This window comes from Brienomyrus brachyistius, chromosome 22 (genome assembly GCF_023856365.1).
Source record: "Brienomyrus brachyistius isolate T26 chromosome 22, BBRACH_0.4, whole genome shotgun sequence".
NCBI classification, from domain to species: Eukaryota; Metazoa; Chordata; class Actinopteri; order Osteoglossiformes; family Mormyridae; genus Brienomyrus; species Brienomyrus brachyistius.
This window is the reverse complement of record NC_064554.1, coordinates 6,030,636-6,055,162: the sequence shown is the minus strand read 5'-3', so window position 1 is coordinate 6,055,162 and position 24,527 is coordinate 6,030,636. Positions and strand designations below refer to the sequence as shown.

At 44.0% G+C, this 24,527-nt stretch overlaps 3 protein-coding genes across 3 annotated transcripts; 1 reads left to right on the top strand and 2 right to left on the bottom strand.

Moving 5' to 3' along the window:
* The first annotated feature begins 87 nt into the window (after window positions 1–87).
* On the top strand, window positions 88–6,717 carry tnnt1 (troponin T type 1 (skeletal, slow)). Its single transcript, XM_048990846.1, has 14 exons — window positions 88–154; window positions 1,962–1,991; window positions 2,652–2,665; window positions 2,821–2,886; window positions 3,460–3,480; window positions 3,939–3,960; window positions 4,076–4,136; window positions 4,287–4,403; window positions 5,010–5,087; window positions 5,180–5,293; window positions 5,721–5,830; window positions 6,039–6,129; window positions 6,234–6,274; window positions 6,456–6,717. The coding sequence occupies exons 2-14, from the start codon at window positions 1,969–1,971 to the stop codon at window positions 6,499–6,501; spliced, it is 804 nt and encodes a 267-aa protein (XP_048846803.1). The 5' UTR covers window positions 88–154; window positions 1,962–1,968; the 3' UTR covers window positions 6,502–6,717.
* A 582-nt stretch (window positions 6,718–7,299) lies between these two features.
* Window positions 7,300–10,378, bottom strand: syt5a (synaptotagmin Va). The gene is made up of 9 exons (XM_048990841.1): window positions 10,171–10,378; window positions 10,010–10,024; window positions 9,447–9,622; window positions 9,123–9,215; window positions 8,859–9,026; window positions 8,404–8,571; window positions 7,993–8,110; window positions 7,738–7,871; window positions 7,300–7,637 (listed from the first exon to the last, which is right to left on the bottom strand). Exons 1-9 carry the CDS (start codon window positions 10,373–10,375, stop codon window positions 7,428–7,430), a joined length of 1,287 nt encoding a protein of 428 aa, XP_048846798.1. The 5' UTR covers window positions 10,376–10,378; the 3' UTR covers window positions 7,300–7,427.
* Window positions 10,379–13,459: 3,081 nt separating this feature from the next.
* On the bottom strand, window positions 13,460–14,581 carry LOC125717671 (ferritin, middle subunit-like). Its single transcript, XM_048990847.1, has 4 exons — window positions 14,404–14,581; window positions 14,071–14,217; window positions 13,866–13,991; window positions 13,460–13,787 (listed from the first exon to the last, which is right to left on the bottom strand). The coding sequence occupies exons 1-4, from the start codon at window positions 14,506–14,508 to the stop codon at window positions 13,632–13,634; spliced, it is 534 nt and encodes a 177-aa protein (XP_048846804.1). The 5' UTR covers window positions 14,509–14,581; the 3' UTR covers window positions 13,460–13,631.
* Between the last annotated feature and the right edge of the window lie 9,946 nt (window positions 14,582–24,527).

Genomic DNA, 24,527 nt, shown 5'->3' with positions numbered 1-24,527 from the left:
TCCATCTCTGGAAGTTGCACCCACCCCACCCCAACCCCACACCCCACCCCACACGGCTTATAAAGCACCCACCCCCCCCCCCCCAACTCACAAACGTCTCACTCCCTGCCATCCTCCCCATTTCTTCTGGCTGTAGATCCCGGCTCCAGCCAAGGTGAGTTCCGGAACATTCTTTTTGAGCATGTTTTGTCCTTTCTTCTCCCCCGTCTCCCTGCATCTCCAACCCCTCTGACCCCCCCGATCGGTGTCTCGCCACTCTTTTTGGCTCTGTGACCTCGTTTGTCAGAACGAACTGAAGCCATGGTTACCATTTGCTGGAATGATCTAGAAATGAGCCAACTGATGAGGGAAAGTACACACACGGGGAAGAAGGCGATGAGGAAGACGTAGGGATGCAGCACGGGGCCTAACCGGCCCATGCAGGAATATCATTACAGGCAATCGATGGCACAGTGGGACCTCCACTGGGAACCTGGCTTTTCCAGGGCTATTAATAAAGCCCTTTGTCATTGTTAATGGGAGGCCGTGAGTCAGACGCTGTTCTTTCTGTGTCCTTGGCTAAAATTAACTAAACAGAATCCCTCTGCTAATGCTCCCACAGGTGTCCCGGGTAATTCTATACAGCCCATAAGCCCCTTATTCTGTCCCCCTCTTTGTTCCTGCCCCCACCCTCTGTCTGTCTGCTCCTTCGCCTTCCTGACACCAACCTGATGGAGGTGTAGAGCTCTCCATCACTCAACCCCTCCCGGGGGCTCCTTCATACCCCGTTAGCGATTCCCACACAGAGGGGCGTAAATCATATCCGTAAAGGGATGTGTTACGCTTCTGACCAAACCCTCACGGGCTCCAACACGGAGGGTCTGAAATGGCATTTCGGTCATTAGGACACTGATTTTGTACTGAGTAACTCGTTAACACTGACACTTGACAGAAGGAGATGAATTAGATGTTGACCGATGGACTGAGATGCTTTGGATTTGCACAGCAGGGAAGAGGCGATGACAGCTATGTCGTCTATAAATTGTTTGAGGGAGTGACATAGGATATAAACTGACCTGGCTGATGGAGGGGGGTTACTGAGAAAAAGGGGAAGGTGACAGGAATTGGCTGTTAGGGGCACCTGGAATGCTGCGGGGGGTCATGGTCCATCCCCATGCAACATGTTTACAACCAAACGCAGCCAACTGGTGCTTAGTGCTGGCAAGTCCCCATGTGAAAACAGACAACATGCAATCAAGACAGAAATACTAAAAAAATACATCCTCTGTGTATCAAATAATAGCAGTCAGAGAGAAACTTCCAATAATTGTATAACTATACAACAGGGGATCTCAAAATTAGCCCAGACCCAGCAGAGAAAGCACCATATTATTCAAAATGACTAACGTAAAAAAGCTTAACATGGTTTGAAGGACAACAATATAGGGCAGAAGCACCAAATTTCGCACACACATAACTCGTCATAATCCCCCACCCCCATGCCAGAGAGTCGAAACGATCAGCGAACGTTAAAAATCTCCCGTTTTTGTTATATGTTGATGCCTATATCGAAGGTTATTGTCAACTCATTAAAGTTCATTTTGTTACTGAAAATTATTCCGGACCTCTGACTTTGAGCAAAAAGTTTGAGAACCCCTGCTATACGGAAAGTGGCCTTGGATATGTTAGCTGTTACTTGATCATGTGACTTCTGCGTGCATTGTCTTCTGTTAGAATATATATGGCGTGCAGACCAAATAAAAACCAGCTGCAGTGGTCCTGTAAAGAAGACTGGAGGGCCTGATGTAGAAAGTGACGGGAACTTGATATCCCTTTGTGAGTCTTCTGCACATCCTCAGCTGCTCCGGCCGTCGCCGGCAGCCAGCATGACGTCAGCGCGATGGGCTTTGGGAACACTGCTGTATCGCTGCTGTCCCTCTCAGATCCAGCTTAGTGCATTAATCATGGCCTTTTGTCCACAGAGCAGCGATGTCTGACGCAGAGGAATACGAGTGAGTAAACCACCCGCTGTCCCCATTCATATGAGAGTAGTGCTTCATTCAGGAATGGCACTGTATGATGAAAAGGCATACATATTTTTCTATCGTTGCCTATTCCTTAATAATAATTAAGTTTCCCAAACCCAGCTTCGGTAGTACCGAGTTCCATAAAATGCACTGGAAAAGAGATTTTTTTCTAAGAAAAAATTACCCCGCTAATTGGTAATAAGCATACGACATCCAGCGGGATTGAGCTAACATTAGCACAGTGGCTGAAATCGGCAAAACACTAAAATGGTCAACACTGTGATTTATGACAAAAAAAAAAGTACGCCCGTACATAAACAGTTTACAGTCAATCGCATATAAGCATTTTAACAGAACCTTCAGTAGGCTGGCAGTGAGATTTGGCGTGTGCTCCACACGGGGGCGCTGATGTGACACATAACTAATACCAAACTATTCCTTGTGGACAAAGTCATATACTACTTTAAAAATAAGCCAGAAAAGCAAGAAAATGACGAAATAGGACAGTAAAAATATATAATAATACACCACATCAATAAATAATGGAAATAAATACCAGTAATAATAGCATCAGGCAGTAGAATCGTTATACTTTGCTATTTGAGCACTGCAATGTCACTGATCTATCTCCCTCTCTGCTTACAGGGATCAGGTGGAAGGTAACATAGCGCATGTTTCCTGTCCTTTTTCCGTTTTTGTTGCTGATGGTGAAAATATAAAATCTCTCTCCGGTTTGCTTAAAAATGAAAAGTCTGTAAGCTGTCCTTCCACTGCCATCTCCGCCATTATCTCCCGATTTTTCTTTATTGTTCAGAGGAGGAGCAGGAGGGAGAACAGGAGATAGAGCAAGATGGGGAACAGGCAGGAGATGGAGAAGGAGGTGAGAAAATCACGTTTCAGCAACACAGCCTGCTACATTCAGAACTCCGGAGCTGACATCATTCTCCAGCCTGCATATCAGCCCTGGCTGACACTGTCACATGACTTAACTCACGCCTGTCAATAACCTCTTTTCTTCTGCTGCTATTGGCTGGTGCCCTGGTGGTCCCAGGAAACAGAGCAGTAGGAGAACACAGATTACCAAGGTGTTTGAGCTGTGTGATCCGTACAATGTCATAGTGTCTGGATTCCTTCTGCAAAGCAAGCAAATAATCATATGATACATTTTAGTCCAGAAAAAAGATTATGGTCTTTGTGATATATGTTACATCATTTTAGTTCCCTACTGTATCTTTCTTGCCTAGTGTGAGAAAATTAAACAACATTCAGCATATATATTTTAAAGGATGCCAAATATATAAGTGGTACATTTATTATGTCAGTATGCTGAGACAAGATTAAGTTGGCATGACTTCATAAAGGGAATTGTGCTCATTTCACTATCCTTAGGTGCTTAAATGTTTGTTCTTCCTTGTTTTCCATTGAATTCCCATCTATCCCGCCCTCCTATCAGAGCAGGAGACGCATGAGGAAGGTGAACTCCCGGCATGTCCTCTGCTCCACCCTCCTCCCTCTTCTCTCATTTCCCGTATCCACATACACACATTCCCCCAGGCTGGGACCCCACCTCTCTGCCTGTGCAGTAAACAGGCATTTACTGTTTTCATAGATATGCTGCCTCTGAGTCCCCTCTGTCCCCCTGAATCACCTCAGTTCCCCTGAATCACCTCAGTTCCCCAGGGTCCCCTCTGTTCTCCCTTTGTGCCCCTAAGTATCCTCTGTTCCGCTGAGTGCCCTCTGTCCTCATAAGTCCCCTTTGTCCCCCTGAATCTCTTGTGTCCCACTGAGTCCCCTCTGTCCTCATAAGTCCCCTTTGTTGCAGTGTAGGGCAGCTTATAAAGACACCACTGTTGCTCTTTTTGCGCAGCCAGTGACACTTTACCCTCTCTCTCTCTCTCTCTCTCTCTCTCTCTCTCTCGCTCTCCCTCGCAGAGGAGGAACGCCCTCGACCCAAGTACGTGTATCTCTGTGTCTCCTTGTCCTGTGGCCCTCATGCATGAATATGATTGAGTGTGCAGCACCCATCACCCCTTTCACTCCTTTTTTTTTCTTTTCCATTTCCTTCACAGGCCCTTGGTTCCTCAGCTTGCCGCCCCGAAAATCCCAGAGGGGGAAAGGGTGGACTTTGACGTGAGTTGGTTCCGTCTGACACCATCTTAGACTTTGGGATCTTCTCAACATGACCAGCTGCAATCCTTCTGGAGTTACAAAAGGGGGAAAGTGTTTTAAAATGAACACATGAATAGTATGTACTTAAAAGCTGATGTCCTCCTTCCCCAGGACATCCACCGGAAGAGGATGGAGAAGGATTTCCTGGAGCTGCAGACCCTGATCGACGTCCATTTTGAGCAGAGGAAGAAAGAGGAAGAGGAGCTCATTGCACTGAAGGAGAGGATTGTTAGTTCCATCTCACTGCCTTCCTCGCCAGTGAAGGAGCACATTTCACTCACCTGTTTCTCTCTCACACTGATTGCTGGTTGTACATATCTGTCACCAAGGACCAGCCTGTTACCCACACCCTGTGTCTTCCTGTGCTCAGCTTCTTCTCCTGTGCTCAGCTTCTTCTCCTGTGCTCAGCCTCTTCTCCTGTGTTCAGCCTCTTCTCCTGTGCTAAGCTTCTCCTGTGCTCAGCCTCTTCTCCTGTGCTCAGCTTCTTTTGCTGTGCTCAGCTTCTCCTGTGCTCAGCCTCTTCTCCTGTGCTCAGCCTCTTCTCCTGTGCTCAGCTTCTTTTCCTGTGCTCAGCTGTTCCTGTGCTCAGCCTCCTCTCCTGTGCTCAGCTTCTTTTAGTGTGCTCAGCTTCTTCTGTGCTCAGCTTCTTTTCCTGTGCTCAGCTTCTCCTGTGCTCAGCCTGTTCTCCCGTGCTCTGCAACGGGTGAATTAACACTGTCTGTCTTTCTCCTGCGTTCTGATTCTGGCAGCTCTAGTGCATCAGGACTTTTTGGAATATGATATTTTTAAGTGTAGGTGTGAGCACAGCACTCTGCTCTCTGTCCTCCACCTCAGGAGCGACGTCGGTCCGAGAGGGCGGAGCAGCAAAGGGTTCGAGCCGAGAAAGAGCGCGACAGGCAGACGAGAATCGCGGTGAGATGAGGGCTTTTGCCATTTGTTGCTCAGCTGTTCCTGTCTCTGTGGGACACGAGCAGACAGGGCCTGAAAGTGTGTACCATCCACAGGAGGAACGCCAGAGGAAAGAGGATGAAGAAGCCAAGAAGCGTGCAGACGATGAAGCCAAGAAGAAGAAGGTGCTCTCCAATATGGGGGCCAACTTTGGAGGCTTCCTGGCCAAGGTCCGAGTCACCTTTGTAACTTCATAATGTCACTGAAATATCTCAGAGTATCTTAATAATGCTCATCTCTGAACTAGAAGTTGTACTATACAAAGTGAATGAGCTGCAGTAAGAGTGACTTGAGTGTATGAAATGAGAATAAAAAAAGCTGCAGTGACAGTGGGTGCAGTGTGTGCAAAGAGAGTAAACGAGGCTACGGTGAGACTGGGTACAGTGAGTGAAATGAGAGTAAATGAGGCTGCAGTGGGAGTGTGTACAGTGACTGAAATGATGAGAAACGAAGGCTGGAGTGAAAGTAGGTGCAGTGTGTGAAATTTGAGTAAATGTGGCTGCAGTGAGAGTGGTCACACTGAGTGAAATAAGAGTAAATGAGGTTGCAGTGAGTGTGGGTACAGTGTGTGTTACGGCCGATCCCTCCTGGCCCCAGGCTGAACAGAGGAGGGGTAAGCGTTTGACTGGAAGGGAGATCAAGAAGAAGACTTTAAACGAGCGACGCAACCCTCTGGCCCTCGACACCCTGCGGGAGGATGGACTAAGGTGACCTGCCACAGACGCGCACCAGCACCCCACCGATTAACACTGCCCAGGCAACCCTGAAATGACTCCGCAGTGCTCCAGGGACATCATAACTCTGCTGCATTGTGACATCATGACTATGCCTACAAAGAACAGTGCTGTCGCAGCGATACTGATAAGCGTGACCTCATTCGGGTGCACTGATACTCTTCAATCTGATGTGCTCCAGAGCTCGAGCACAAGAAATGTGGAACTGGATCTATCAGCTGGAATCTGAGAAATTTGACTTCATGGACCAGATGAAAAGACAGAAATATGAGGTGTGTTGCTTCCTCGGGTACAATCAGACTTTGCTGCCTGAAGGTGACGAGGTGTCTGCATCAATTGCTTTTTGTTTGAAATCTTCATGATCTTTTTTTTTCAGATTGTTGTTCTGCTGAATAGAATTTCCCATGCCCAGAAATTGTAAGGAAAATCTATTTCCTAACGTCATATATATTTGAGATGTCCTTAATGAACTGTATAACATCCCATTTGCATAGATAATACAGTGTAGTTTATTACTGAACATGCTAATGCTACGAGGCTCACTTTGACTCGTCCTGTTCCTCATCCTCTTCCTCCTCTCCTGCTCTCTTCCCCGCAGTAAAAAAGGCCATGGAAAGGGCAAAGTTGGCGGTCGCTGGAAATAGGGCAGCGTGTGAAGACGCAGCAGAGCCGTGTCAGGGGCGGGGCAGGGGGAGGAGCTATTCGCGGCCCCCCACTCCACAGCAACAGCAGCGCACAGCCAGACAGACAGGCTGCGTAACATTTGGGTGGCTATTCCACCTCAAGCTTTCTGGCAGCATCCTGCTCATGCCATGGATATTCAGTCAAGAGCAATAAAAATAAACCTTACGTATAGAAAACGAGGTGTGGGCGGGGCCTTGTTTTGAAAAGATACTCCCTACCACTCTCAATGCAGTAGTATAAAAGTGAACACACACACACACCCCAGCTCTCCAGATACGTGTACATAACTGAACTGGTTCCTCTAACATTTCCACGGTGTGTGACTGGCATCCTACCCAGAGGGGATGTCTCCTGCTTTGGGCTCTGTGCCCTTTGGGACAGGCTCCAGGTCCCCCTAATGGCCCTGTATGGGATAAGCAGGTGGGATATGGACAGCTGTAGGTTAATATGTATAGTGGTTCATTTGCCAGCATGCTGCCACCTTGTGGCCATAGAGAAGCACTGCAGTCCACCCAGGATGAAGCTAAAGTAATAATAATAATAATATTTTTTAAAAAAATCATAAAAAGTATTATTATAGTCTTAAATTCTGAACCTTCTACTGTACATAGGAATAACTGCCATATATTGTTTTTTTCTCAGTAAAACACACAAACGTTTAAAATACTTTAATTATACACTTCTTTACAAAACACTTCAAATATGACCAAATGCCTCAAAGTACTACCCGTATAAGCAAGAATAAAAAAAAACTAGTGAATGAGTCAAGTCGCATATGGACTAGCAACTTGTTTTGTAAAGAGTGATGGTTACCATAGGTTAGGATTACCGTTTAAGCTGTCGGCATGTTAGCAATGGAGCTACCCTACACTTTCACGGTGACATGTCAGCGATGAGGCCCCTTCAGCGCTGCGTCTACCTCCTCCTCTGGCATCAGAGTGTGCCACTGAGCCACCGGGCGTCGGGGATTGGCCAACATCTCTGACCATTGACGGAGCCCTGCCCCCGAAGCGCCGTAGCCAATGAAGGTCTTGCCAATGGCGTCATTGCTTCCCAGTTTGTCGTAGTCATACACAGTTATCACAACCTGCACTTTCTGCCATAGAGAAGAGAATAAAAGCAGAAGCATTAAAATGACTCGCCAACTTATCTGTCTGTAGCTGCACTGCAGCACTGCATGCATGCACTGGACATACCTGTATCTGCTCAAAAGGGATCTCAAAGCTGAAGCTCTCATTGAAGTAGGGGTTGAGGGTGTTCTTCTTCACTGTCGTCTTCTTCTTCTTCAGCCTCTTCCTGTTATGTTGTAGTACAATCTTGACAAAGGGGTCTGAAGTGAGGGGGGAAGTTTGGCACAATGGCACAGTGAATGAGAGAGCCCATCCACCTGCATGGACAGCAGTGATGTTGTTATTCCAACAGAAAAGGTGGCAGCGTGTCTGAGGAATCACCTGACAAACCGCCAACATCCATCTTCTTGAGGTTTTTGGCCTCCATCACACACACGGTGAGTTTGCCAGCAGTGGGAACGTAACGTAGGGAGATGCAGATATCACCGAGCTTCTCTTGCTGAGAAGGAGATGAGACATCAGGCCAGAGGTGAAAAGTATCAGGTCCAGAAAGTAGAAATCCAGGCCAAGGTTTTGTTTCTTACTAACCAGTTCAGTGCTATGTGACTGTGACTCTTTATGCTCAACTGGTTGGTTGAAACGAAATCTTGGTCTGGATTTGTACTTTCTGAACTGGAACTTTCCACTTCTGCATCAGACTAATGTTCTCCACAGTACCGAAGAGGGGGAGTACTGTGAGGAGGCTAGCAGAGGAAAAGCTGGCTACTGGAGAGCATAGTGACAGCCGACTACCTCCTCTTTCTCTCCATTCTCTAAATCCCTCCATTCATGCATGGGGCGCCCCAGGTCCACAGTGTTCATGGGGATCTTGACCTCGCCGATTGCATCATGCTTTGAGAAACGGTCAAAGTCATAGACCTGCAGTACCAACGTCTTCCCACCCAGCTCCGCATAGGGGATCTGAGGGGCAGGGAGAAAGCAATGGAGGGAAGGTCAGTCTGTCTACATGCAGTGGTATGAGAGCAGAGTGCCCAAGCTATTAACAACACAGTACAGTTCAGCTAAAAAGGTGCCATCTCTCCTTCAGGTGTCACTCAAGGCTACAATGACAGCAACAATGACATCACATTCATTTTTCGCCATAACAGTGAATAGGTACAGGTGGGAGACATTGATCACATCACCAACAGCAATGACCTGGAAACTGCTTTTAGCGGGAAAACGGTGAGAGAAAATGGGCCACAGACCTTAAAGGTGAAGGTTTCGTTAAAGACTGGGCTCAGATTCTTGCGTTGGACCTTAGTTTCAAACTTCTTTTTCTTATCAGGAAGCATGTAGACTTTGACATAGGGGTCCGAGGTGCCGCCCATGTCCATCGCAGCCAAATCCTGAGCTTGCAGGATGCCCACAATCAGCTAGGAGAGCAATGATGGAGATGATGATGACTTACACCAGAAAACCACATTAGCAAATTCTGGCCAACAGAGATGAAGATTCAAGTAAAGGCTGACCTGATTATCAGTAAAATTATAATCCAGGGTAAACTCCAGCTTTCCCAGGTTCTCGCGCTCCTTCTCTTCCTTCCCTTCCTTCTCTACTTCCTCCTGTGGGAGATGGAAGACTTCATCATCATGGCGATATGTATCTCTGATGGAGTTTAGACATAAAAGCCCACAGGGCCTCTCGGGTTGCTAAAGTGCCCCAGGAGAACATGATGGAAACTAGTTGTGGAATCGGTGGGCTGGAGGAACAGAAGCCCAGTGGCCTATGACCCTCATGAATGGAGCTGAACAGTCCTGCCCTCAATGTCTTCAGAGGTCCCGCCTTGCCCTCACCTTCGCTTCCTCTCCTTCACCCTCGGCACCTTTCCTTCGACGCTGTCCTGTTTTCCTCTCTCGTGCTTTTTTGGCTTTCTTCTTCTTGCCGATACATTTCTTGACAATGCAGAATGCGCAGCAACCCAGCAGAGCAAGAAACAGCATGACCATGGCACCGACGGCCCAAGCGGGCACTGCGGGGGGCATAGACGGGCGACAGGCGGGGCCAGGAGCCCGTAAGCATGTCATCACGCTCCCAGAGTGTGTGCCGTAAGGCTGCCAGGCCAGCCCCAGTGCAGAACAGGGCTATTCAGCCTCTGCTAGCCAGGTAAGTCAACTGCAGTGCACCTGTGTCTGCATTACGTAAATGTTATAGACTGATTCTAACTCAGTAGCTTCAGTGGTTTACTTGTGATGCAGCCACAATGAGGGAAGGTCTAGCAGAAGTGGAGAAAGGTGTCAATGAGAGGGAGAGAGAGAGAGAGAGAGAGAGAGAGAGAGAGAGAGACAGTATGGTGGGCAGAAGGAGTGAGGGGAAGTCTGAGAGGCTGAGGGATGCACTGCAAGCAGGAGGAACTTACTCTTATGACTGTGGTCTTTTGAGGAGAGGTGAGGGCCAGCGAGATGTGGGAGAGAGGAGAGGAGGGAGAAATGGGGTCAAATAAAAAACATTCAGCAAATTACCATCCCTCCTTTCGCTGCACCTCCACAAGGGTGCGCTCTCAGCACCTTAGTTACCCACTTGGCAGCTTGCCCTGTTCATTCATGAACTTGTTCTTCATGTGGTCAAAGTTGTGGCTTGGGTGGTGTGGATGGGCGACGGGGCCTGAGGCTGCTTCATGCTCGTGCTGTGGCTCCCACTCAGGTTCCTCACGTTCCTCCCACTCGGGTTCTGATCCTACTGCCCGGAGAACCCTGGGGAGGGTCTTCAAAGTGGCCAATGGCATTGCTGCTCAGCTTCAGAAGGACGAAATGAGAACAGTGAGACACCAGTACCAGCATCAACGTCACTGAAATAGAGAACTGGGCAGGATGGAATTTTAAATCCCGTTCCCGCCCACTTCTGGAAAATTCCGTCCTATTCCAACTCGCAAGATTCCATCCCGTTGCCGCCTGCTCCTCCAAGACGCTGTTCCACTTCCATTGGATGCTGCTCTGCTTCCAACTGCGCCAGTGAGATTCTGTACACTGGCAGTGTTATTGTGGGGACACACAATAAAACAGTGTTGTTTTGTAAAATAAAAATACCATCAAAATGCTACATACCACGGTATATATATTTGAATTTCTTCAAATGACACACCTGTTTTATTAGAAAAATTAGGGTTACGTTAAAACCACAGCCTCAAAATAAGAACAAGCCTTAAAAAAAACGCAACTCAATAAAATTATAAGTGACTTAAAAAAAAAGGCCGAAGTCACTTATCATAAGCGGACTTGGTAGCACCGAGAGGAACATAAAATGCTAACATCCTTCTGAAAGTTCTAGAATAGGCTGGCTGGGTGAAAATGAATTAGTAGGATCCTATTTTTCTTTAATTTGGTTATATTTTTAACGTAACTCTGTTCGCTCACTAACATTACTAATAGTTTAAAATAAAATAACTGAACAATGCTTATTTTAATTCTTCTTGTGGAGCTTATTGATTTCTATTGTTCCATTCCCGCAGGCATATCATTCACTTCCCACTTGCTCCTGCGTTCAAAAATGAAAATTTGTCCTGTTCAGCACTTTATCACGGCGGGTCCTGTGGAACGTGAACATGTGGGGTCCGAGACTGGTGAGATGAGATCTCTTCACAAAGAGTGTGAAGTCCCCCAGGTTGTCTACAAGTCACATGATATAACACAGACTCATCATCCAATGGCTGTGCGGCTTCAGCACTTCTCCGTCCCTCTCCCTGTGTTTTGCCTGTAATCCATTTTTAACATGTTACACATTAATGCCTTCCTGAAGTCCACAGGAAATCTGTTACAAAAGCAGATCATGACTACAGAGAGCTTTGGAGACACACTTTACACAATATGCAGGAACCAACGAATCAGCATGAAATATGCAGCACATAGTTCAGCTGTGTGTGCATTTGTGCTGAGTCCTGTGACCCATATGGGATCCCCTGCAGCGTGTCTCCATGCCCTGGGACCTGGAATACACCTCCAGTGCCCAGTGACCCATATGGGATCCCCTGCAGCCTGTGTCTGAGCCCTGGGAACTTGAATACACCCCCCCCCCCCCCCGGTGCCCTGTGACCCATATGGGATCCCCTGCAGTCTGTCTCTGTGCCCTGGGACCCAAGATACACCCCTACAACCCCAGCAGCCAGTGACCCACACAGGAAAATCCACACAGTGCATCCAACATGACCATAATCCTATGACAACCTACCCCCCCCCCCCCCCACCAGGAACTAACAAGATTAAATGCAGACGTTAATCCAGAAATCCCAAAGCTTAAGCAAAACTGAGGATTGCTTGTCCTGTCCCCTGGTCACAGTGGCACACAGACATGCTGAGTGACACTCAGTGGACCTGGGTGAGAGCAGAAAGCCCTCAAAGCATAGCAGCACATTCTCGGAATTTGCATGTATTGCATACATGGGCTCAGCGTTTGGTGAAACCACAAGATCAGGAAACCGTGCAATAAGTGAAATGTAGGATGACTGCAGGATAATGAGGAATGACTGACATACAGGATGTGCACACATGCAGGATAAAAAAAGTTACAAACTCAGAAAACATCAATGGACGAAGTAAAAAAAAAAACATTAAAAAATGCTACGTGTCACTCATGATAATTGCAATCTGGTGGGAAGAATCAGATCAGGATGGCATGACAAGAAATAAAGTATTTGCTATAATATACCAGGGCTGCATTATATTGAAAAAAAAATTAAATATTGCTATGTGATTTTGTTGTTAGAAATATTGGGATATTGAGATTAATTTCTCACAAATCTCTCCAGGAGTATAAATGTTAAATAGCAAGGACAAAGCGTACAGAGCTCAGGCGAAAGCAGTGGCAGAAAATTTAACTGATTTTTGTTTAAATTATAGAAGAATTATAAATTATATAGGAATAGGGCTAACCATTAAGATTGCTAAGATTGCTCTGTCTCGGATACCCTGCAGAATTATTTCCTCTAAGTTGAGCAGTTAAAAGGCTCCGTTTTAAGGCAGATGTCAGCACTTCTTGGCACAATGTTCACTAGACTTCCCATACGTTACAGATACATCAGTCCCTGCTATAAGCAGGAAACACGAGTTCGAGATGATTAGGATGAATTATCTCCCATGAGATAGGCAGCTAAACACAGGATTCGCTTTGAATTCAGTTTTACGAAGCGAGTACAAATGCCATCAGAGGAGGACTACGACATGAAATAGACATGACTTACCAAGAATCAACTTCTCTTTGTCAGTGGTCTGTGATCAGCCCTGTGTCACTAACAATGGCAGTTCTCTCACTCCCTTACTATACTAACCCTAATCCCCTTGCCAAATACACTGGGCCTTAAACTCCTCTCCCCAAAGCCCATTCAAGTCACTAAACCAGCATTTGACTTAATCTCTCTCCTGCTGTCAGGCTGCAGCACATGCTACTTAAACCGATCAAATTGAAAAAGGTTAATCCCACCCTCTCAACCATTTCCCTGGTAATGGGTCATAGAGAAAGGGAGGAATGCACATCTCCCTCCTTTTTACCATCCAGCTTAATTTTACAACACTCACTCTGCTAATGAACCCATTTACACTTGGTGGAAAGGTTGAGTGGAAGCAGCTATAAACCCTTTAGCTTCACTTTATGATTAGCATTTAAAGGCAGTCCTCAGGGACACTCAGCTCATTTCTGCTCCCCTGCAGCTGCCAGGACACCTTCACCAGCTCGTCGATAAGCTTGTTCAGGAGTGCTGGGGGGGGTCAGCAAAAACCGCAGTTGAGATACTGCTAGGGTCCCTTGTCATCTATAGCTATGGGAAGTTTAGCATGAGGTTCACCATGAACCCACAGCTCCAATAGTGGACACAGACAAGTCATAGGAGACATTTTTATTGGATTCTGCTGAAGCCTTAGTGATCACCTCAAGGACACCTTCAGTACAGAACAGCACCACACCTGACAAACTTCCACAAGTCAACTTTAACAAAAACAGCACAAGAGGCATTGCAGGGTGTCGGGGGGAGGGGTACATGCCCCAGGGAGGCCTTAGCTACTGTGCTTAAGGGTGTGCTTGTCAAACAGGAACTCTGCCAGTCTGTTGTTTGCAGCATCCATCTTGGACAGGTTGGTGATGTAATCACCCACTCTCTTGATGGTCTTCACCTTCTCATTCAGGCAGTGAGTCTCCAGGAAGTCACACAGCTGGCAGGCGAGAGAGCTCATTAGCTGACAATGAACTTACAGCATCCCCAGCAGGAGCACCCTCACACTGCAACTCACATGCGGGTCAGTCTTCTCGGTGGCCATCTTGTGCAGCTCCAGCAGGGACTGGTTGACATTTTTCTCCAACTGCAGGGCACACTGCATCGCCTCCAGCCCCGAGCCCCACTCATCCCGCTCTGGCTTCTGCAGACAAGGAACACACAAGCTCAGAACCACACACAGCAGCCACCCTAACCCAACAGGTGAAGCAAAACCCACCCACCTTGACGTCCTGCAGAAAGTTGCGGCCACCCCTCTTGTTCTGAAAGGCCATCAGATGCTCTACATGCTCATGCTCTTCCTCTCCCCTCTCTTTGAAGAAGTGGGAGAAACCAAGGAGAGCAACATCATCCCGAGAAAAATAATGGGCCTGGAGAAACAAGGTGGTAAGGTTAGACCATACACAACCTAGCCACCTGGAGCGGACATGGCGCCATCACTCCAACAAAGAACAGAATTAAATAAGAAAATACAATGGAAAAACGCAGACGGTTACAGCAAAAAATGCAGCCAAGCAGGGCACTGCAAAATGCATCCTACTATCAAAAAGTCTCACCATGGATATGTACGTGTAGGAAGCAAAGAGCTGCATGTTCACCATGCGGTTAATGGCAGCTTCACAATCGCGGTGGTAGTTTTGGCGGATCTGGGAAGATTCCATCGCTGCTACACTCTTACCAATAAAACAAACACACCAATCACTGTTGACACATGAACCCCTTTTGAAACGGATGGCTTTTGCCTCCTTAAATACTGCTGTTTACAGCAACGTCATGCGCTCCGAGTGGAGAGTAACGGCCAATCGAGTTGATGATTGGACGAGAAGTGGGCGGGACGCAACGGAGGCTGGCCGTTGTAAGCGGGTGGCGGAAAAAATAAACGGTTTATGGATCCTTTTTCAATAAACAATTGGTGCTCGGTGCGAATTGCCGTAAGGTAAAGTATGCAGTAAATATATCAGATATTACTCACTGAATGCCATTATAGGGCATACAAATGTAGCAATTAACAAACAACAGTGCTCTAGCTGCTTTAGAACTTGTGAACTAACTTGGTAGCCTGCTAGTGGCGTTCTAGTTATTTTCAACAGGCACGATTGTGATGGTTTGTCATATATGAATAAACCAGCGTAGCTATTTTTGTTGCTAAGGACAAAATTAATTTCTACCAGCTAAACGTTGACGTAAATGTACCCTGTATAAAAGGGAGAACCGCCTGGTGCATATTTTATGCGTCACTGGCCCCCTTTTTGAGATATATGCTCAAAAACAGTTTCTTATTTGAGTTTTCGCTTGTTTGGCACCCTACTGTAAGTCAAAGCGGGAAATCCACGCATTATGATAATTTAAGAAACGTTGGTGTGCTTCCTTGCATGTGCATACGCAGTCACTAAATCTGCGGGAAACACTGGATATAAATTAAAGTTATAAATTCAGGGACCGAAACCACGATACAAATGGTCACGATCTTAATCTGGGGTGCCTTCTTAACGCTACGTCGTTCGTAAGTTCTACCTCAAGTATAGTCTTAACGCTCCGACGTTTGCAAAACGCTAAAAGCCGTCGGGAAACCCACCCTTGGACAAAGCGTGACATCCCAACCTGCCGATGCAGGTGTAGCCTGCAGAGCTTTCATTACGTTCCTGATGTTACAAAAGTTTATTGTTCATTTCACTATTAGCACTATAACACATGTAAATCACAAAATTATTATTCTGCTTAAAGTTAAGGCAAGCTGCATATTTTGTAAATATTACATTTTACCTATTTGTCATTTACCCTTACTATATTATCTGTACAGTATTTTTGTATTTTCAAATTACTTGTATTTTAATTAATACACACCACTTACATAACACTTCCTCACACCAGTATTTAGTATTTCATTTTGTTACATTTCATGAGCAAGTATTAGTAAATTGTGACAAGATTGATGTATTTTTGCCCACCTCTGGCTGTAGCCTGTTCCTGAAAGCACAGGGCACAAGGCCGGGGTAGAGCCTTGGCAGATTGTGGAGTTTGCGGGGATCTTATAACAGACTCAAATGTTTATTTACACATCCAGTCTGACACACTGCGCTCACTTAAAAGTCACAAAAATCACTGGGGCAATGTGATCATCCATCCATCCATACATTTTCCAAACCGCTCATCCTACTGGGTCGCTGGGCAATGTGATCACTTTACCAAAATTTACTGTATTATTATTTTTATTATTGTTGATATAGAATGCATAGAATACTCTTTAAGCGACTGCGCATAGAAAAAAGGTGATTTATGTATGATGTATGAAATTCCTACTTTCCTGTAATGCATAAAAAAGTCATATACCTTCTGAAAGGCAAGGTCCTAGATTATGGACAGGAAAAATATGGTCAAGTTCTATAGCATGCAGTTTGAATTCAGTGGTTTTATGTACATTTGGTTGTATGAGCCAAATTTGACGACATATCTCAGAATGTTATTTTCCTACTGACGTGTCGACAAAGAAACTGGAGACACACACACACACACACACACACACTGAAAAGCAGCTATACAGTTACTCAGCTTGCATTTATTTGCACAGAGATGAGAATGTATAAATAAATACTATGGCCCATTCCTCCATCTGCAGGATGGAACCTCAATAATTTAACAGGGTGGAGTCTGCAGAATTTCAATAAAGTGAAATAAATAACTAATTAATCACAATGATTTTCTGTGATTATTCACACCTAACATTACAACTTATAATCATTAATATTTATACATGGATACATTATTCCCAAATTAATGTAGAATACAAATGAGTGTGTATCAATTCATAAACTCATTATCGTTAAAAATTTATTTTTCTCAGTTTTAAAATCAGTTTGAAGACAGACTCAAATTATATAACTCCATTGTCTAAATTGTCAGTTTTACCTCTGAGATAGTTAAAAACATTTTTTATGTAATAACAGTTTTTTTTCCCCCCCAAATTCAGGACTATAGCAACAATAAAACCACCATCGCCGGTTCACTCTCAGGAGGAGGGGACCAGGGTCCAGCAAAGCATGTGGTTGGGGAACACAGAACATTCCGGCCCCATGCGGCCACAAGGGGGCGTGCCTGAAGCAGTTAAGCAGTAAAAGCAGGTGAGAGGCTCTCAATACCACAGCATTAGCACTCAAAGGGCACTCACTGCGCCTTGCAGTACTTAAAAGAAACAAAGTTACAGTCACCTGCACCACCATTACCATCTAAAACGCACCATTAAATAAAAGAGAGAAACGAAAAAAACACTGCATCAATGAAACCCTGCTGAACAGCAGCAAGTGCCCAGGCAGCATGTCACTGGGCGGCTGAAAGTATGAGTTTGAATGCAGACTTACTTTAACACAAAAATGAATTAAATCTAAAAAGATAACATAATTTAAAAATAAAAATATCAAAAGCTTATGCCAAACTTTTCAGTATGTGTCCAGTGTGTTTATTATTTCTAAGTGTGTCTTTGTGTACTGTGTATTTTTATGTGTTCATTCTTATTGAGGGAATATAACACTGAGTAATTATGTCAGGAATACAATACCAACACCAGCTATTCATATTTGACTAATCATATTATTCATCAATATTCACAATGAAAAGTTCAATTTTTACCGCATTATAGAAATTCCTTCTCATTTGTGTGTGTAACATGGCGTGATAGGCAGTCAGGTGACCAGCCCATTCACCAATTAGATGACTCTGCTCCAGGCAGCACATTGTCAGTCTCCCAGGGCATAACGTACAGGTATTATCTGAATAGAAGTTCCACCAGTTATTGAATGAAATTTATGCTGTTTCATCAGCTTTATCTACACAGCAAAGTAGGGGAAAACCTAACAGTGCAGCCGTCACGGGGGGGTGCTCATAGCACACAGCTGGAGATAAGCACAGCCAGCATCAGCCCTTTCATAAAGGACTCCTTTATTTTTGTACAGCACATTGCCCTCCCCAGCTAGCCGTCCAGCTGAATAAATCACAGGTCACAGGATATCAGCTACATGCCTGATTGATGTTAGAATGGCACACAAAGGCCATATAAACACACACACAATGAGGTACCACGTTTTTAATTTAAAAAGATGCACCGTTATAAAAATACACAACATACATCTGCCAGCTTTGAAATGATGTCTGAGCACAATACAGGCGTGTACAGAACAGGAGATCGTACTGATGCCTCTGCCTGGCACCGTACGTCACGTGCACGAAACGAGTGCCTTTACTTACTGTCCATGTTAACGCTGCAAACATGATCAGAGCAGAGTAATTATCTTTTCCCATGTTGTTCCGTCCTCGATTACGTTGCTAACAATCCTCCTAAAGGCTCCTCGGCTTACCACTGGAAGTGCCTTAATTGACCTGGATATCAGACACGCAAAGGCAGGCAGTCAGTGACACAGGTCAGGTTAGTCACGAGTCTGTGTCAGTGGGTGGTGTCTTTGAGGGACACTTGGTACTCTCTTTGAAGGAGAAGCTTTTGGTGGCCTTTATACTGTAGCAATGGTTCTCAAACAGGGGGGGAGGGGTACACAGCCCACTAGGGGGCCTCAATGAGGACCAAGGAGGGGCACGCGGTTTATATGAAATGTGTACAAAAAATAATGACATTGCTAGGGCTGGGCGGTAGTCTACACAATTTTTTATGGTATATCAATATATTTTAAAAATGAGACACATAATGCCAACACTGTTTATATTGATAAAGTTGTATTGTGCGTTAAAATCTTAAATGAAACCAGCAGCATTACTTCCTGGTTGCTTCGACCACGGCACAACACAGACTCCCAGAATTCTCCGCTAAAAATCAAACCACTCAGTCTCACAGAGAAGCTGATGGAGGGGAAAGGCAAGGAATCATCGTTACTTGGTTTGTTTTAAAACATTGTTAAATATCGTATTTTGCAGTGCTTGTTTTAATTTGTTGAAAGCCAAAATGAGGTATTTTAAAATGAGGTACCTTAAAATGAGGGTATTTTCAATTATTATGTGCACTTTTAATGGTTGTCCGGCTTCTGATTTTAGAGCCATTGTAACACAGCCTCACAGAAATAGGGCATTCAGATGCGGAGTGAACAGAAAACTGATACGCTAAGTAAGAGTCGGGTATCTAGAGTAGAATGACCTATGGAGGGCTGCAGAGCTTTCTCTTCCAGAGCTTCACAGCTGTGGAATCGTCTTCCATTGGATATGCAAGATTCAGGCTCACTCTCAATGTTCAAGACTAGAGTAAAAAGACACTTGTTCAATCTATCTTACAGGGACTCTAGTTCTAGCTCTAGCTGCTCACTCCCAGTTAGATCTATAGTGTGAGGTGTAGAGCTGGGTGGGGATCGGTGCCATTAGCTTTGGATAAACTGAACTGTCAGTGCTGTCACTCTAACTTCACACCCCCTTGTGGAATTGGAATGCTGACATTTCATTGTTAAATGGGCGCTATATTTTCTAAAATAATGTATTCGAGAACGGTACTTTAACAATTCCTCATGAACTACAGTAAAATCCTATTGTAGTGGTCTCGCTTATAATGGAATATCGTCTATAACGGACGAGGTCCGCTGGTCCTGTGCGCCTTTACAAACATGCAGAAAAAGCATCGGATATAGCCGACTCGCATATAACGGAATTTCGCTCATAATGGACAAACAATTTAACCCAGGGCAGCTTTTAGCTGTATTTTCGTTCACTATAACGGACATGCAGGCTCCGCCCACAAGGCACGTAGCGTGCCGATGATATCCAGTGTAATTATGTTCGCTATAACCCTTATGAAAATTAACCATGGGTTTACTATGATTAAATATCCATGATTTTCAATGGTTTGCTGTTTTTCATGGTTTTTTGGATAACTATGGAAACCATGACTATGGTTTTATCATGGTTTCGTTACAGTTAAACCCTAGTATAATCTTGGTCATAAACCATGGTTTTTGTTTTACCATGGTCTTTCCAAGCCATGCTTTTTACAAGCCGTAGTAGTACCATAGTTACCATGAAGTACTACATGTAAATTATGGTAGTACCACAGCTACCATGAAGTGCTATGGATAAACCATGATAGTACTATGGGCAGTACCAAAGTACCATAGTAAAACTATGGTTACTGCATAAAAACCATAGGAAACCATAGTGAATTTTCATAAGGGACATTATCAAGAAGTTTCACAGTTATAAAGCTGAGCATGATTACAGAACGTGCAATAAGTTAGAAACAGCACTCCATACTATACCCGTTCACTCTGGATAAATTTGAACTCCCATTGGGACACCCCATAGCTATTCATTCAGATATTAAGCCTCTGAATGAATGCTCTGGTCTGATCAAAGCAACCCTGAATTTAATCCCTAAAGGAGTTCAATTGAGGTAAGAGGCAAGTCGCCAAGCTTCTGCTTAACTCTCTGTGGGGTAAACTCACGCAGTGAAACAATATGCTCCAAACGTATATAGTGTCTGATCTGCGAGTGCTTTTTAACTTTTTTTCTGTTCGGAGCTGTATGAGATTTCAAATTTCATGTTTATGAATGATGAAGTGGTTCTTGTCTGCTGGCATCACAACGTCTTCCTATAAACTCTCTTCGGGAAAGACTAACACAAGACATTCATACAGCCTGTCAAACTACAGCATTTGGTTGGCTGATGCTTTACAAATAATTGGAAAAATTGAGTGACAGGGTACAACACCAACAGCACCATGTACATCAGCAGGCCCGGTGAATATGACCAGCCCTTAGGGAATTTTCTGGGGGAGCTTACATCGGAACGATTCATACGTTACATCGTGGGGAACTCAGAGGCCTAAAAGTTACCGCTACCAGCTCAACATCAAGAAAGTTTTGGAGTTGCATTCCCCTAACCCTCATTTTCCCATCGGATTTGTGTCTTTATTGCGCGATATTAGTGAATGTGAGGTTTTTCAGGAACGCATCAGTTGTAGTAGGACTGACTGACAGTCATCATCAACTACTACAACCTTTCAAATGACAGAAATTTATTATATAAGTGAAGTTATTGCATCGCTTTTATGATTTATTTAATTATTATATTACTAAGGGTAATGTCGGAATTAAACATCCCTCTCTTGACCGTTGGTAACAGTCAAGCTATAAGAACACTTAATGACCTTAAAGACTATGGGATGTCGGTTTCCACAGGAGACGTGTCAGCAACCCTTGTGAAAAAGAAGCACTAGAGGCATAGGAAAAATTCACACACTCACTACCCTAACCTCACACACCCCCAGTTTCTGCCCCAGAATAACTTATATGGCTTTTAAAAGATACCTCTTATGGTCAGTGGATAGATTACAGTGATTAGATTTCAGCGATTACAGTGCCTGAATAGAAAATGCTTCTAATGCCAAAAATTTTATTGAAAAAGCAATATTAGTGTCACGGTTTTTCTTATTTTTAATGACATTTTTATTTATCTATCTACAGTTACCTGACAACTCTAACACTCTTTAAGTAGTTATGAGGTACATATATTTTTTTTTAAAAAAACTTTAGCAGCATTAACACAGGTAATGCAGTCTGAATATTTCTTAATGGACCTGGATGCTGGAGCATCATTTTTCCTTAAACCGTCAGAGTACAACCCCAAAGTCCCTTGAAATGACAGTCCCTTGAAGCAGTGCCAGAGGAAAAAAGCAGCGTGTGCCCTGTCTATGGAAGAAAGTCGTCTTGAACTTGATGCATATTATACCGTATTTCGGTCTTGTGCCTCCTTAAAGACTACATATAACTTAGGAAAATCGGGTGGATAAACCGTAAGAATCAAAAACCGAAGCTTCCCCCTCTTCAGGCTCCAAGGAGGGTAACATCACTAGGCCACACGTCCCCAAAAACACCCCCCAAGAGGGGCTGTAATAGGCATTCAAGATACAGTGTGATACGATATGATATAACTTTATTATCAGTCATAAACTGAAATTCTTATTACATCCCTGGGTGACATAACGTATACATATAACAAAAGGAAAAAAAACTCATGTGACAACCCCACGACGTACACAAATGCAAATCCCCAAAACCTGAGCCATAAATCCAGACAGGTACTTCCACCCAGCTCGTCATCTCGGTAGAGACTGAGAGCAGATAGCAAGTAACTGTTTTTTCAAAATCCTCACGGTTAGTGCATGGCGCGGAATCCCTTAAATGTCGGTTTGTAGCCAGGAAAAGGCTGTAAAACTCTCTGACTGACTGGCACTTGGTGAAAACGGATATCTCCAATACCACACTCTCATCGACAGACGACGATAAGAATGTATCATTGAGAAAATCTGTAGCAGAGGCCATGATGGTAAGGAGAGTATGAAAAACTATCCACTTCATATAGTCGGTAGTTGTGGTGGGTGTGGCGACCATTACATTTAAAAATTTTTCAGTGCCTGTATCTCCTTACAGGCCTGAGGAAGTAAGGTTCCTTTTCTTCAAATATCTGTGGCCAAATCAGATATGGTATAATATGCATTCCAGAATACATGCAGTTTGGGTGCTGGGACACACCTCCCATCCTCTTCACCTCTTCAAGATCATAGGAAAATGCAGTGGAAATGCATTTTTTTTTGGGGATTAAGTTCGTTTTCATCGCAAAGAGGGACTTTGCAATTAATTGCAATTCATCTGATCACTCTTCATAACATTCATGAAAATTGCCTTCATTTAAAACTAAGGCAGCAGACTTTGTGAAAATGAATATTTCTGTCATTCTCAAAAATTTTGACCAGGGCTGTATGTCAGCTCTCTCTCAACGGCTTTGGCCTTTTCACACGATTGCAGGAAGCATCCCTTACTGCGCACACCAGGCTAGTAGAGGCATTGTATGTACACGTAAAGGCATTTCTAATGTCTTATGTAAATGACAACATACACTGTTAATTACTTTCTCGCAGGTTTTAGCTTACGTGTTAATATTAGTTCCCAGTGCTCTCAGAATCCCAAACGTTCTTGTTTCCACGTTTATTCCATCACTACATTCTTTTTACTGTCAATTTGTAAAACAGACACCTGACGCATATGACAAAGCCAGGGTCAGCATTTATGCTCCCTCCAAAGCCAAAGCAGTCATGTAGTTGTGGGGTCTCAACGAAGCTTCGAACATCATGATCACGTGTTTATGTCAAGAACGAACCCAGCTTTGGACCGTGATTTGTGATAGGGTGGTTCACAGCTTCGGAGCTTCAGTATCAAACCTAGCATCAGTAGTTTTAAGGTAGCAAAATACTTTCTTAAACGGGTTATTTTGAATTAGTATAGTATATGAATAAGTTTTAAAGATTAATTAAAACACTAACTTAGATGGGTTATTTCAAATTAGTATAAAATGTTTTTTTTTAAATATGTATAAACTATTAAGGTGTCATTTTAAATTGGTGTAACACGCTTTTTGAAATTAAAACAGAACATTTAGCTAACGAGTGTTAATGAAGAGTTATAACACTAACTTAAATGTGTACAAGTCTGTTAAAAATGCTTGGTCAGGGTTCATTTGATCTCCTAACTGTATTGAGAGGCTATTGGTTCAACATTTTGAGTTGATGGCTACTTTTGCACATGGGCGTAAATTATGGGGTGTTGTAACCGCCCCCCAATAATCATGTCTCCCCCTAAATGGGTGGAGACCTGAACCCCCTGCAATGTTCAAAACCAAACTTATGCCCTTACTCTTGCAAACCCCTTGGTTTTCCAGATCACACTGACTTGAAGCCACTGCTGCAGACACCTAATAAAGTGTGCTTTGAGAAGTGGACTATGCATACACCTCGATTTTCAGATTATGTAATTCCATTCGATGTTTTTTCAGATGTAATATATTTTACCAGAAGCAAGCCAGACGGTTTTTAACCACAGATTGTTCATGTCCAGTACACAGGCAGCCATGCACGCCGACCATTCCTGCTCTTCAAGCCCTATGTACTGGACGTTAAAAGTCAGTAGTTAAAAACCACCTCACTCGCTTTTGTTATAAAGATATTACAGCCAGAAAACCTAATATAGAATATGAAATGCGAGCTGTGAAACAATGTGATTGGTTTAGCTTCTCATATCTTCTACTTAGTATCTCATAATTTCGATTCAGTAAACCACCACTTCCGGTAATGATCCAAGGAATTGTTCAGGCCATTTTGTGCAAGTTACAGGGTCGATTCTCCCGTGCACCGAATTTTGTCTGGAAATTGCCTAGTACCTTGCCTTTCAGAAGGTATAAGATAATGTTTATGCATTAGGGGAAATTGAATTTCAATGAAATTTAAGTACATTGTTTATGCATTATGGGAAAATGCTGAGAAGAGCCTGTCAAACTCAACTCATAACAAAAAACACAGGATTCAAAGTGCATTCACTTAAAAATGGTGCAGTAGAAGTTGACCAAATTTTATCTGGAAATAGCCTACGACATTGTAATTCACATGGTCTAAGACGTTTTTATGCTTTATGGGAAAGTTCTGAGAAATGGTCTGTCAAACTTGACTCATAACCAAATGCCCATAAAACCATGGGATTCAAAGTGCATTCACTTAAAGATGGTACCGTACAAGTTGATGCAGAAGAAAAAAAAAACAGGAGTTAACTAAACCGTCAATGGAATGACTCCAAGTTCATGGGGTTTGGGGAAAAAATCTGCAGTTCTTAATCTTTCAGATCTTTGTACACATTCAAGAATACGCACCAC